A 13,223-nucleotide genomic window follows, 5' to 3' on the forward strand; every position below is an offset into this window, starting at 1 on the left:
AATGACTGTGTCTACCAGAGCAGAGGACTGTTTCTTTGTCCTCCCTTGTGGACGAAAGGACAGAGATAACGATATCCTCGAGACTTTGTCCAATCCTCCACAGCCTTGGCCACCCAGCCATAGCTGGTCTGGTAATAGCTCTAGATAATGAAAACATTGATTTCAATAATTGTCAATTTTTCTATTTGTAACCTCTTTTAAAGAGGATGCTGCAGGAATGGGTAATGTAGCGCTCCTTATCAATCTGGTTATATGAGCCTCTATCGTTGGCGGAACTCCCACTTGTTACACTTTATTTCCCTGGTGGTCTGTGTGGTTTTTTATAAGGGAGTGCTGCACCTTAGCTGCATATTCAATCCTTTTTGTGCGGGCACCCCTGCAGGATATGTATCGTTTTTTGGAGTGCCGGACCTCTTGAACTGTATATATATATATATATATATATATATATATATATATATATATACATACTACACACACACACACACACACACACACACACATACTACACATATATAAATATATATACTACACACAAATATATATACTACACATATATATATATATATATATATATAAATATATATACTACACACAAATATATATACTACACATATATATGAGTCCCATGTCACGTGGATCTTTTCAATATAAGTGATGTACACACACTGGACATATCTGCTCACACTATGGGACCATCCCAACCTACCCCCTCCCCTGACTCCTACAATATATTATATAATAGACTTAAGACATATCTCTTTGTACTTGCGACGTCACACACCTAAAAGGGAGCCAGCCATGGCGCTCCTGGAATCTGCAGAGACTACAGGTGCTCGCTCCCTCCCGACTCGAGTCCCTGGCTCCTGCGCTCATGACTGCTGGAGGCGGAGCCGTGAGCAGTCTGTCACTCACGAGCTCTGCAATGGCCGATGGGAGAAGGTGCTGTGTCTGCGCATGCGCAACAGCCCCCCACGCCATTTTACATGTCCAGTATTACAGATGAGGGGCTCATGGCCGCTCCGATCGCAGTAGCGGCCATTACAGCCGGCGGGGTGTCTAGCGGCCAAGCAGGGGGGAGAAGGGACCGGCCCAGCAGGAAATGGCCCACTGTCCCGGTGGCCCAATCCGCCCTCCGTCTCACCTATCACAATAGGTTGGCGGGAGACGGGACGTCAGAAGGAGGCGGGGAGGCTACTGCTGTCTCCCTCCTCTGTGCTGGCCTCACGGACACGCAGAGGCGGCCGCCTGGAGCTGGATTAAAGAACACAGAGGGGGAGAACACTATTATATAGGAGATGGTGGGCGGTCGGTGTTCCGCCCTCAGCAATGTTGCGCTCTGTGCGGAGGCACCGACCGCACCATCCTAGCTACGACCCTGCTGGGCTGCCCCCCAGCAGCACAGTAACAGTAAGGAAAGTAACCTCATAACCTGCTGCTACCGGACACAGCAATGTCCTCCCTCTGCTGCAGCTGGTTACTGGCCCCGCTCGCTCAACATTTGCTGGGAAGTTGCAAACAGACACTTCCTATCTATGGAATGCATGGTGCAGAGCTTGGTGAAACGCATAACGCAGGAACACAAGCAAGGAAGGTTGCATGAAAAGAGGGAGAAAGGAAAGAAGGAGGTGGGGACATAGGATGAGGCTCAGAAAGAGGGGCACAGGAGGAAGGCAGGGGGGAGCAGAGGCAGGGAGTGGGGCTCCAGAGGAAGGCAGAGGACGGGGACAGAGGACAGTGATTGAGAGTAAGCAGTGAGCGGAGCTTTAGTGGAAATCAGAATGCTTGGACAGAGGGACTGGGCACGGAAGGAAGGTAGTGGTCCTGTCTTGTTGATTAGTTTACTGGTGTAAATATGATTTTTGGCAGCTCTGTGGATTCTTATGGTTCTCCTGGTCCCACTCTTAAAGTGGTGAACGAAAATCATGGCTATATGGGTGTGCAATTGTAAAAGCAAGTGGATATGCACCCGCATTGTGTGTTACGTAATGTGTAAGCTAAGAAAATAATTTATTATATATATATATATATATATATATATATATTCCCCCAAAACATGTGATTTCTCTACTTACAATAACTGCAATCTTCCCCACATTTGACCACGGGAACTCATAAAGTAGATGGCGAACATGGTTGACCTCCTGCATAAAAAAGAATGATATCATTTTTCCACATCGATACATATTCAATATATAAAGCATGCCCGGAAACGGATGTCATGGATATACTGAAGACTGGATCGTTGTAGTCAAAATATTTATTGTAGTTTGGCATTTCAGTACTCTGTGACATGTCCACATCATGTAAACAAATAAACTGCTAAAGCACAACGGCAATACATAGAACCACAGAAGCATATGAACTAAAACCTGGGAACACTGTACATGCCTGGCTTCCCTCATCCCCAACAGAGATTAATTAATCTTCTTGAGTACCCAACCATCCGCTCAACAGAGCCAGCAGCTCCTCTGCAAACATGCCTGCACGGACCCGTGTAACAGCCAGCAGGCTCCACAGACAAACCGACGGCTACACACTGTGCCGCATGGTCCAGCCACTGCAGGATGGCGACAGCAACAGCACACGCAGCCGCCACACACTGTACCCAGACCATCTCGGTCACCTGCAACACCCTGGGTGAGAACCCCCCCCTAAGCCACCTCGGCTAGCACGTTCACCACGTGTACCACCCAGCCATTGCGGAAACGTGAAGGGCCCCGCAACACACATGCTTGGCCGGCAGACACAGGAAGTGCTCCCACCAAGGCTATCACGGTGCCCCGGGCGGACACGCACCTCAGACACCCCGGTGGGTGTACGGATAAAGCCAGCTCGATCCTGCGAACCCTGCAAAAGACCGGTGTCCAGCACACACCAAGAACATGAGACTCCACAGTCACCACATCAAGAATCCCACTTCGTGTGGAGTTGTGGACACAACCACAGGCAACAGAAACCGAACAGGAATCAGAGGACTACATACCTACCGATAGGTCAGCCCTGGATGCCGACATTAACTGTGGGAGGCCACAGTGCACCCACAGCTTACCCAAAGAATAGATGGAGACCACAGAGCACAACCCTGCAGTCGGTCCCTAAGACTGTCGACCAAAGGTCCAGCAAGGGGTAACATGTGAATTGCATGAAAAGAGACCCCCTAAAAAGGGTCGACTTACATCTCCACCGAGCCTGTGCTCCCTCTATAGGAATGTGTCCCTTTCACCACATAAGACTGCCCAACACAGATCCCGTGGAGCACCAAAGACAACGATACTTCTGAGACACTGTTTAATGACTGCACCCATCAATGGGTCATCTTTACTGAACTACAAGATTGAGATTGTACACCCTAATAAAGTAACATTATTTAGCCTATCCCAGTCTGGTCTGTACATTACTCCATCCACACACCAACCCATTATATCCACATAAATACACATTAACCACACACCCCGTCCTCACCGAACCTGTAGCGCCTGCATATCCGTATGTACTGCAATTTGGAGAATCTTACGGCTGGCAAAGTTATCCAAATAATTTTTTCGGGAAACAAAAACCTATTTTTGCAAGTAATAATAGAGCCTTTTTTGCTTTGGCGGTACAAATGGGACCACATACTGTACATCTTACCTCCATGCGCTGCAAGTCTAGTTCAACATAACGCGTGAGCACCGTGCAAATTTTTTACCTTCAAATGCGTCTAATTCCCAACCAGTGCAAATAGGACACACAAGCAGCTTCTGCTGATTAAAATGATATGCGGCATGTCTAAATTCTGTGTGCGAGTGTATCTGCATGCAAAATGCTACATTAGTGTCAGCGGCTGTGACACTAACGTAGCATTTCATATGCAAATACACCCGCAGTTGCAGGAAAAGATGCTTGGTGCTACAGAGTCACACCACGGCATGGTGACTAGAAGAGCCGTTTAAGGCGCAAGGAAGCAAGATGCATGTGGACACATCTGTATATGATGGTAGACAACACAGGTCTCGACAGTACAAGGGCTCTAGGTTACATAAGATGGTGTGTAACATCTCCCTGACAGTACAGGTTTTTCATGTATTTGAAATCCACAGCAATCTAGGTTTATTTTGACTTTTAAAAGAAAAACAACTTGCAGTTTTAAATTTTGTAGCAAAATCACTGAAATATCGCCAACCTCTGTAACCCGCAGCCAATTACATTTGACTATTGGTGTCTAACATCCTGACAATTTAATTCATATTTGGGGGGGCCATATAGGATTCTTTCAATTACTTAAACCATTTCGACACACCTGCTCCACATTCACATGAAACAAAAGGGCTCATTGTCTAGATCAGGGGATTTCAACTCCAATTCTTAAACTATTTTGCTGGGTCAGTTATTATTCCACCAGTTTCCAAAGACATAATCCTGAAAACATGATATGTTGGGAGTACTTGAGGCTTATAGATGAAAACCACTATTCTAGCTGTAGTGGTATTTAGTACAAATGACTGTTACAGAACTAGAAATAATAAATGACAAACAGGAACACTTTGTAAATGACCTCCAATGTCTGTGTAGAGAAGCACAAAATAGCCACTCAGCAGTTTAAGGGGTATATTTACTACAGTGCAGGTTTTTAGAAGTGGAGATGTTGCCCATAGCAATCAGATTCTACTTATCATTTATCTAGCACCTTCTAGAAGATAATAGCTAGAATCTAATAGGTTGGTGTAGGCAACAACTCCACAACTAAAAACCTGCAGTTCAGTAAATATACCCCTAAATGCGTTTGTTTAGGTGTCACAGTTGGATTAAATTAGAGAAGTCTGCATATATTGGGGGTCACTGAGTTGCATGAGAATGTCACATCTGTATGGTTATGCTGCATACACACGGTACAATCTGCACAACCAACGATATTGCTGAACGATCTTTCTGTAGTACAAGACAAACGATATTGGGTGTACACACTGATGGATATCTATAGACATCTTTCAGTGAAGTCATCCTGCCACATCTCTGAACATGCAAATTGTGATGAAATCGTCCAAGTTGGTCTGCATGTACGGACGACCATAGATATCGTTCTTGTCCATGCGGGAAAGCGCATTGTTGGTAGTTCACTGTATAAAAATTAACGATATGAATGATTTATCGTTGACCGATCTCATTATCGTTCATAGAGATCGTACCGTGTGTATGCACCATTAGTTAATAATTACTATTATTACCAAATTCATGATGAATTACTGCAAGACTGAGTAAATGCAAAATAATTCCTCCTTGAGTTCCCAGCAATCATTATCCATTATGTTGCTAATGCTGGGCATACACTCTACAATTATCTGTCAGATATCTGTCAAATCTGTCTGGTGGGAAGGAAAATCTAGTCCCTTTTCTAGTGTTTGAGAGGAAATTTCTATTGTCATTTCTTTCCCATGCATTACCAGGTTTTCATTCCAACCAGCCAGATTGGACAGATATCTGACAGATAATTGCATAATATATGCCCAGCATTAGAAATCTTTGGCTAGTATTACATTGGACAGGTGTATTCTTTGATTCTGCAGAGTTCAAATCGGATGACTCTGAAGTTATGACTTTTCATTTTATAATTTGCTGCCCGTTTTCTGACCTAACCAAATATCAATGATTCTGTATATTAGACTATACCAACATAGGATGTGTATTTACACAATGAAAAGGATTAGGAATAGCTACATTATTATAGCAGACTTGTATGCAGCATGGAATTATAGTCGAATGATCCTTTACAACAGTGAAGTACTACTTCTGCTGGTAAAATATGATGGGTATAATTCTGGAGTATAGAACATTGCAAATGCTATTGTAATTCTGGATTTGGCTAAACCCGTCCAAAGTCCTGTTTAGCGTGCCCAAACCACGGATTTATCACACATTTCTGCTTGCCACCGTAGGAAGGTGCGGCCATTTGAACCCGAACGGAGCAACAATTGAATTGCTCTGTTTGGGGGCCCATTAGTAAGAGCCATGGGCGCTAACAATTGAATTCCCCTCTTAAAGTGAGTTCACGTGCAGTTTGCATCTCATATCAAAAGAACATTATGCTGTGGTTTCCATTGCTGTTTTTTGGTTTTGCAATATGACTGCACTGCCATCACAGATCAACTACTGTACAGTCTCCAACCTGGCACCAAACTTATATATCTCACCACAATTCTACTCTCCCCAATCTTAAAACATGGAATCTTTCACAAACACTGGTTCTCTCAGCAAAAACACAAAATTAGAGAAATGTGTTTTTGACTACTAGTCCTACCAAGGGACTTGTTCATAGCTCCTGCGCTCCAGGAGTTTTGAATGTGATCTTAGAAAAAAAAAATGTATTACCTGATAAATATGCATTCCTCGAAGAGTTACACCAAGAATGATGGAGGGATGCTCCTCTCTTTTTTCCTATAAGAGACACATAAACAAAGTAATATTCAACAATTTTTTTACATAGGCGTTTACGATTTAGCAATTTTAGAGCAATTATAATAGAAGGAATAATAGGGTCTTTGTAATATATTTTATGTGCAGAGATTTAGACATCTTGTAGATTTCTTAAATTCTGAGATATTTTTCCTGTGTGGAAATTCAAACTCCTTCCCCAATATTCAATCCCACCCCCCCCCCCCCCCCCCAAAAAAAAAAAAGCAAACAAACAAAAAAGAAAAACAACATCTATAGAAAACAAGTGCTTGTAAAGTAAAGAAATCATCCAAAGCATTAATATAACAAACATCGGATGATCTCATTGTAAATAAAAGTACCAGTTTTATTTTATATATTTAATAGAAGCCAATTGTGTTTTATCTGTACATTTATTCACAAAACAACAGAACATATAAAATACAGAATTATGGTATAACATACCTTTTGATAATTCTTTTTATTCGAGGTCCATAGGGTCCACAGGATTTACCTTGGGATATGTAGTTGGACAGCGTCCATTGCACCAAACAGCAAAGCTTTGGAGCTGCCAGCATGCACTGGTCCACCTCCCTATATACCCCACCCCCAGCCATTCAGTTCGTGACTAAGCCTCGCGGCAAGAGATGGAGAAGGAAGAAACATTTCACAAGAAAACACTTAACAAGCAGAGAGGGAATCTGTGATATGAAGCTTTAAGAACAGGTCCATCTGAGGCCAGGAGCATCAGGGTTGGTGCCCTGCCTATGGACCTCGAAGAAAAATAATCAAAAGGCATGTTATACCATAATTCTGTATTTCTTCTTCGGGTTCCATAGGGTCCACAGGAATTACCTTGGGACGTCTTAAAGCAGTTCCCTTAGGGATAGGGATGCTCCTGAGAAGATAGGAGAATCCGCCGCCCAAAGGAAGCATCCTGGGAGGCATACGTATCAAAAGCATAGAACTTTATGAACGTACTCAAGGAAGACCAGGTAGCTGCCTTGAACAGCTGTTCAGCTGAGGTGCCCTTTCTTACCGCCCACGTTGGTCCAACAGACTGAGTGGAATGGGCTGTCACCCTGTTAGGTACAGGGAGATTAGCCTGAGTATAGACCTGGGAAATGGTCATATGGAGCCAGCGGGACAAAGTCTATTTGCTGGCCAACCTCTTTTGTGGAATCCATACAACAAAAATAGAGAATCTGTTTTCCTGATGGACTTGGTCCGATCCACATAGATCCTGAGGGCTCGAACCACATCAAGGGCAGCTTCACCTGTAGATATGCCTGAAGACTGAAAGGCCGGGACTATAATTTCCTCATTAATATGGAAACTGGAAACCACCTTTGGAAGTTAGTCCGCTTTGGTATGGAGGACATCTCTATTCTGATAAAACACCAAATAGGGAGAGCGACATGACAGAGCTGCCAGGTCAGACACTCTGTGAGCTGAAGAGATAGCCAGGAGAAAAAGCATCTTAGCCATCAGCCATCTCAAGTTCACCTTATCCAAGGGTTCAAAGGGATGAGTCTGCATTGCCCTAAGAACCAGAGACAAATCCCTCGATGCTACCGGTGGGAGGAATGGAGATTGAAGATGCAGTACCCCCTGCATGAATGTTCTAACATCAGAGAGAAGCAATCTTGCGCAGAAACCAAACAGTCAAAGTTGAAACTTGGACTCTCAAGGTAGCCAGGCGAAGACCTAAGTCTAATCCAGCCTGGAGAAAACCAAGTACCCTAGCCACCTTGAATATCTTAGGATCATATTTCCTGTAGTAACACCACAGCAAAAAAAGGACCGCCAAATCCTGCGATAGATGCGAGCAGAAGCAGGCTTCCTTGCTCTTAGCATCGTCTGTATCACTGACTGAGAAAACCCCCTGGCCTTTAAAACGGAAGACTCAAGAGCCAAGCCGTCAAAGCCAGTCGAGGTGAATCCTGGTCAAGACACGGGCCCTGCATTAGCAGGTCCTGTCACAGAGGCAGTGGAAACGGTCAGTCTATTTATAGACATGTCATATCTGAAAACCAATGCCTCCTGGGCCAGGCAGGAGCTATCAGAATCATCCTGCTGCCTTCCTGTTTTAATTTCCTGACAAACCTTGAGAGGAGGGAGATTGGAGGAAACAGGTATGCTAACCTGAAGTTCTACCTCACCACCAGGGCGTCCACGAAGGCTGCTGAGGGGTCCCTTGTCCTGGACCCGTACCTGGGGACCTTGTGGTTGTGACGTGATGCCATAGGGTCTATGTCTGGTAACCCCCACCTGTCCACCAGGATTTGAAACACCTCCGGATGAAGAGCCCATTCTCCAGCGTATATGTCCTGGCGGCTTAGGAAGTCCTCTTCCCAGTTGAGAACACCTGGGATAAAAATTACATAGATCACAGGAAGATGGTTCTCTGCCCACAGCAGAATCTTTGCCACCTCCTTCATGGCCCCCAGACTTCGTGTGCCTCCTTGATGGTTTATGTAGGCCACTGCCGTCGCATTGTTGGACTGAACCTGGACAGGCCTGCCCTGAAGAAGATCCTGCGCCAGCAGAAGTGCCCTGTGCACTGCCCGAAGCTCCAATATATTTATTGGTAGATGGCTTTCTTGGTCTATCCACCTTCTCTGAAAGGTATGCTGACCGATCACTGCTCTCCATCCTCTTAGACTTACATCTGTGGTGAGTAGTAACCATTCCGGGACCCATAACGGATGACCCTTGTCTAAGTGAGTCGTCTCCAGCCACCAAGCCAGGGAAAGCCGAACCTCTGCTAAGACATAAATCATCTGACGCTTTATCTGTGGATGCAGACCATCCCACTGGGCCAGGATCCACAGCTGTAGGGCCCTGGAGTGGAACTGGGCATTAGCCACCATGTTGAATGTGGCTACCATGGAGCCCAGGATCTGCATAGCAAAGTGGACTGATACTACTTGCTTGCACGATAGACTGTGCACCCGAGCCTGTAGTGCCACAATCTTGTCCTCTAGCAAAAAGACCCTCTGTTGCAGAGAGTCCAGCAGTGCCCCCAGGTGCACCATTGCAACCCATTGGGTTTTTGGATCAAAAACAAATTTGAGTAGTAACCCCTTCCCTGTTGCTTCACAGGGACTGGGACTATAACTCCTGAGTTGAAGAGGGTCCCCATAGATTCCTGGTAGGCCAAAACTCTGACCGGGTCCCCAGGAAGATTTGTTACCACAAACCTCTGAGGGGGATGCTTTCAAAAAGTTATGACATAGCCATGAGCAACCAACTCCCGTACCCAGGAATCCGTAGTTGTCTGCCACCAGGCCTGGGAAAACTGTAACAGTCGGCCTCCACACCTGACTTCCTCCAGGGGAAGGCCCGCCCTGTCAGACCGTAGACTTACAGTCTGGCTTGGAAGCTGGGTGCTTGCCTGAGCAAGTCTTTCTGGGTGGCCCTCTATGGGACTGCCCCTGTCTGGCCACGGGCTGTTTCTTTGTCTAATTTTGCACCCGAAAGGACCAGGGTGATGACGACTGTCTTCTAGAAGTAAATGTGTATGTTAATTCTGCCGACCTTGGTGTGGCCCATGTAGTCATAATGTCATCCAATCCTGGAACAAACAACACCTTGCCTGCGAAAGGCAAGGACTCTAGAGCCTTCTTAGACTCTGTGTCTGCCCTCCAGGACCTTAACCATAGGGTTCTCCAGGCTGCCACAGAATTAGCCGAGATCCTAGACGCCATTATGCCTATGTCAATAACGGCTTCCCCCATGTATACAGCCACCTCCTGTATATGATCCAGAAGGAACTTCTGTTCTCTTGTCAGGTCGACTATAGTCTCTGCCAAAGGCCTAGTCCAATCTTCCATCACCTTTGCCACCCAGGCTACAGCCGTAGCTGGTCTGGTGATGGTTCCAGACAATGAAAACATTGTTTTAAGATAACCATCTAGTTTCTTATCCACACTATCCTTCAAGGCAGATGCCGCTGGAATAGGCAATGTAGCACTCCTAATAAACCTAGTGATATGAGCGTCTACCGCGGGGGAAACCTCCCATTTACTACACACTCCTGGCGCAAATGGGTACCTAGCGGTTACCTTCCTAGTGGGTGAAAACTGCCTGCTAGGAGTTTCCCATGCCTCTGACATGAAATTCGTCAATTGTCCCAACTGCTTTAGCCACGGCCTGACATCTAAAGATTACCTCTTTAGATGCCGGTGTGACCTCCTCCTCCTGAATATTGAGGACAGACCTCACCGCCCTTAACAAAGAGGGAACATCCACCAAGGATTGGCAGCCCTCCTTTACTGAGATTGCCTCAGAAGTCTGAGAATCCTCATCTGATGAGACGGATGATTCAGACTCCTGAGGCAACACATGGTGACTCTTATGACCCCACTTCCTTACCACCACCAATCTTTTTACCTGCGGAGAGGCCAAAGACGGTAGAATCCCCTGGCTGGAGTGAGCAGCCACATCTGCCCAACAGGGATTTATGGGGGGGTAAACACATAGGAAGAACATGCTGTGGGAAAACCAATAGCCTGAGGTACCCCCACAGCTGGAGCCCGTGTCTCAGTGACCCTGCCTATCAAATAGGACAAGACTTCCGGCGTGATGGCCATCCATGAAGGCCCCGATGCTGGTGCAGGTGTACCAGTACCAGATGTATTAGGTTCCTGTTTGCTACAGTTTTTGCAGAACCCATTCAGATTCACATCCTGCTCAGACAGGCTTGCAGCACAGGACTTACAGGATATCAGCACCGTTGGACTCACATCATTCTCCTCTGACATAATTAAATGTACAGGACATTCAAGTCTCAATGCAATGCAATTTATACTATCAGTGACACACCCTACCCTCAGGAGGGACCAGGAGAAACACAGTGATAGCAGTATCTGACGGTCTCAAACAACATTGACAGTGTACATACAGCAGCTGTCACATTCAATGCAAAAAGACACGCAATTGCTAGAGCAATGTGGACTCAATCAACTGTAGCAGGGTTGGGGAACTGGACCATCTCCTGGGGTAGATGGCACTGTGCAGCAGCTGAGTAATCACACAAAGTCCGTTGGTCTGGTGCACCAGCTTTATTTGCAGCAAACCAAACTAAACAGAAATAAACACTTTGCTGTCTGGCACGGACTAAACATAGAATTTTCCTAACTCACTAAAAAAAGAAAACAGAAAGTTTACCAGGCTTAGTTGATATGTTTCCCAACAGCATATCCTCTCATAGAGACACCATAGCTCCTTTCCCCAGGTAGTGTGTCATAATGATCAGCCTCACAATCTTAAAACACAGCCACACAGCTGAAAGCCCTAATTAGCCTCCTGTGAAGCTCAGCCCAGAAAGCCGCCTCCTTTGTATTGGTTCCTAAGAAGGACTGTGCGATGCGGTTTTGCATAGATTACAGCCGGTTGAATGAGGTAACCAAATCTGATGCCTATCCCTTACCCCGCATTGATGGGTTGTTAGACAATTTGGCAGGAGCAAAATACATCTCCACTTTTGACTTGAGCCAGGTGTATTGGCAGATTCCAATGACCCCAAGACTCAAGAGCGATCTGCCTTCATCACCTCATTTAACTTGTTTAAATTCAAGACCTTACCATTTGGGATGAAGAACGCGCCAGCCTCCTTTCAGAGTGTTGTCGATGAGATTTTCCTCAGGCCTACTTGGATGATATCGCCATCTTCAGCCGAACTTGGGAAGATCGCTCAAGGCATGTGGGACTGGTGTTAGAAAGAATTTGGTGGGCAGGTCTGACCATCAAGGCAGACAAGTGCCAAATGGGGATGTTAGAGGTACAGTGCCTGGGGCATCAGGTGGGGGGAGGTAAGCTGAAGCCTGAACAAGCAGAGACATATCCTGGCCTTCTTAGGAATCGCAGGGTACTACAGATGCTTTGTCCCTGACTTCAGTTCTGTGGCCAAACCCCTGACAGATATGACCAAGAAGAATCTCCCTAAGGTAGTTGACTGGACATCTGCTTGTGAGTTGGCATTCCAGTCACTGAAAATGGCTCCGGTACATGCTCCAGAGCTGATGATGCCAGACTACAGTGAAAAAAACTTTGTTGTACAGACTGATGCATCACAGTACGGACTCTGAGCAGTACTGAGCCAGGAGGGTCCAGGTCGGTAAGAGCACCCTGTGGCCTATTTGAACAGGAAACTGCTACAGCGGGACGTGGGGTATGCCATGATTGAATGGCAGACTGCTGCGATGGAGCCTTGCTCTTCAGATTTATGACTATGACCGGCTCCCAGTGCAGGCTGCAGCAGGTTAACACCTGGTTTGCTGCACCTGGGGGACTGTGTGCGGACTGCTGGGGATCGGGAGCTTAGCTCCCAGCACTCCAGCGCTACTAGGCAGTTTGGCTGCATGCTGGGGGACAGGTAGAGACAGCTCCCCGTCCTCCCAGATCAGAGAGGGCAGTAAGGAGCTCCTGCAGCCAGACCAAATCCAGGGACTGCGGCGCTCAGGCGTCATATTTAACCCCTGGTACGCTGCACCAGGAGGAGGGTACAGAAACAGCTGCTGCAGCCAGGGAATGGTCCCAGGCTGTAGAACTGAATGCCCTACCCTGGGGTCTGGGACGTCAGCTCCCAGTGTCCCAGCATGGCAAGGCTGTTTTAGAAAAGCCCAGTGCTGAGCGCTAAGCAGTGTAAAAACATAAGCACACGCATAGAAAATACAGTGATCCTTGAATAAAGAGTATTTTGTACTGTATGTTAAAATTTAGATTTTAAAAATGTAAAAAGGCATTTACCTTTGTTTCAATGGAAGTCCCAGGGCATCCAGGGCTTTGTGTGGGTTGCTGGATCCCTC

The 13,223-nt window shown here is 46.2% G+C and overlaps 1 protein-coding gene across 5 annotated transcripts in view; it reads right to left on the minus strand.

Annotated features, from left to right (window-relative positions):
• LOC148513638 (FERM domain-containing protein 6-like) overlaps window positions 1-13,223 on the minus strand; it is a 160,967-nt gene that overhangs the window by 81,598 nt on the left and 66,146 nt on the right. For all 5 annotated transcript variants that reach the window (XM_088481615.1, XM_088481614.1, XM_088481618.1 and 2 more), the window contains 2 exons: window positions 6,349-6,414; window positions 2,076-2,144 (listed from right to left, as the gene is read on the minus strand). In XM_088481615.1, coding sequence (XP_088337741.1) covers window positions 2,076-2,144; window positions 6,349-6,414 — 135 coding nt within the window. The remainder of the gene's footprint in view (window positions 1-2,075; window positions 2,145-6,348; window positions 6,415-13,223) is intronic.

Source organism: Taudactylus pleione, unplaced genomic scaffold (genome assembly GCF_031769625.1).
Source record: "Taudactylus pleione unplaced genomic scaffold, aTauple2 ptg000275l, whole genome shotgun sequence".
NCBI classification, from domain to species: domain Eukaryota; kingdom Metazoa; phylum Chordata; class Amphibia; order Anura; family Myobatrachidae; genus Taudactylus; species Taudactylus pleione.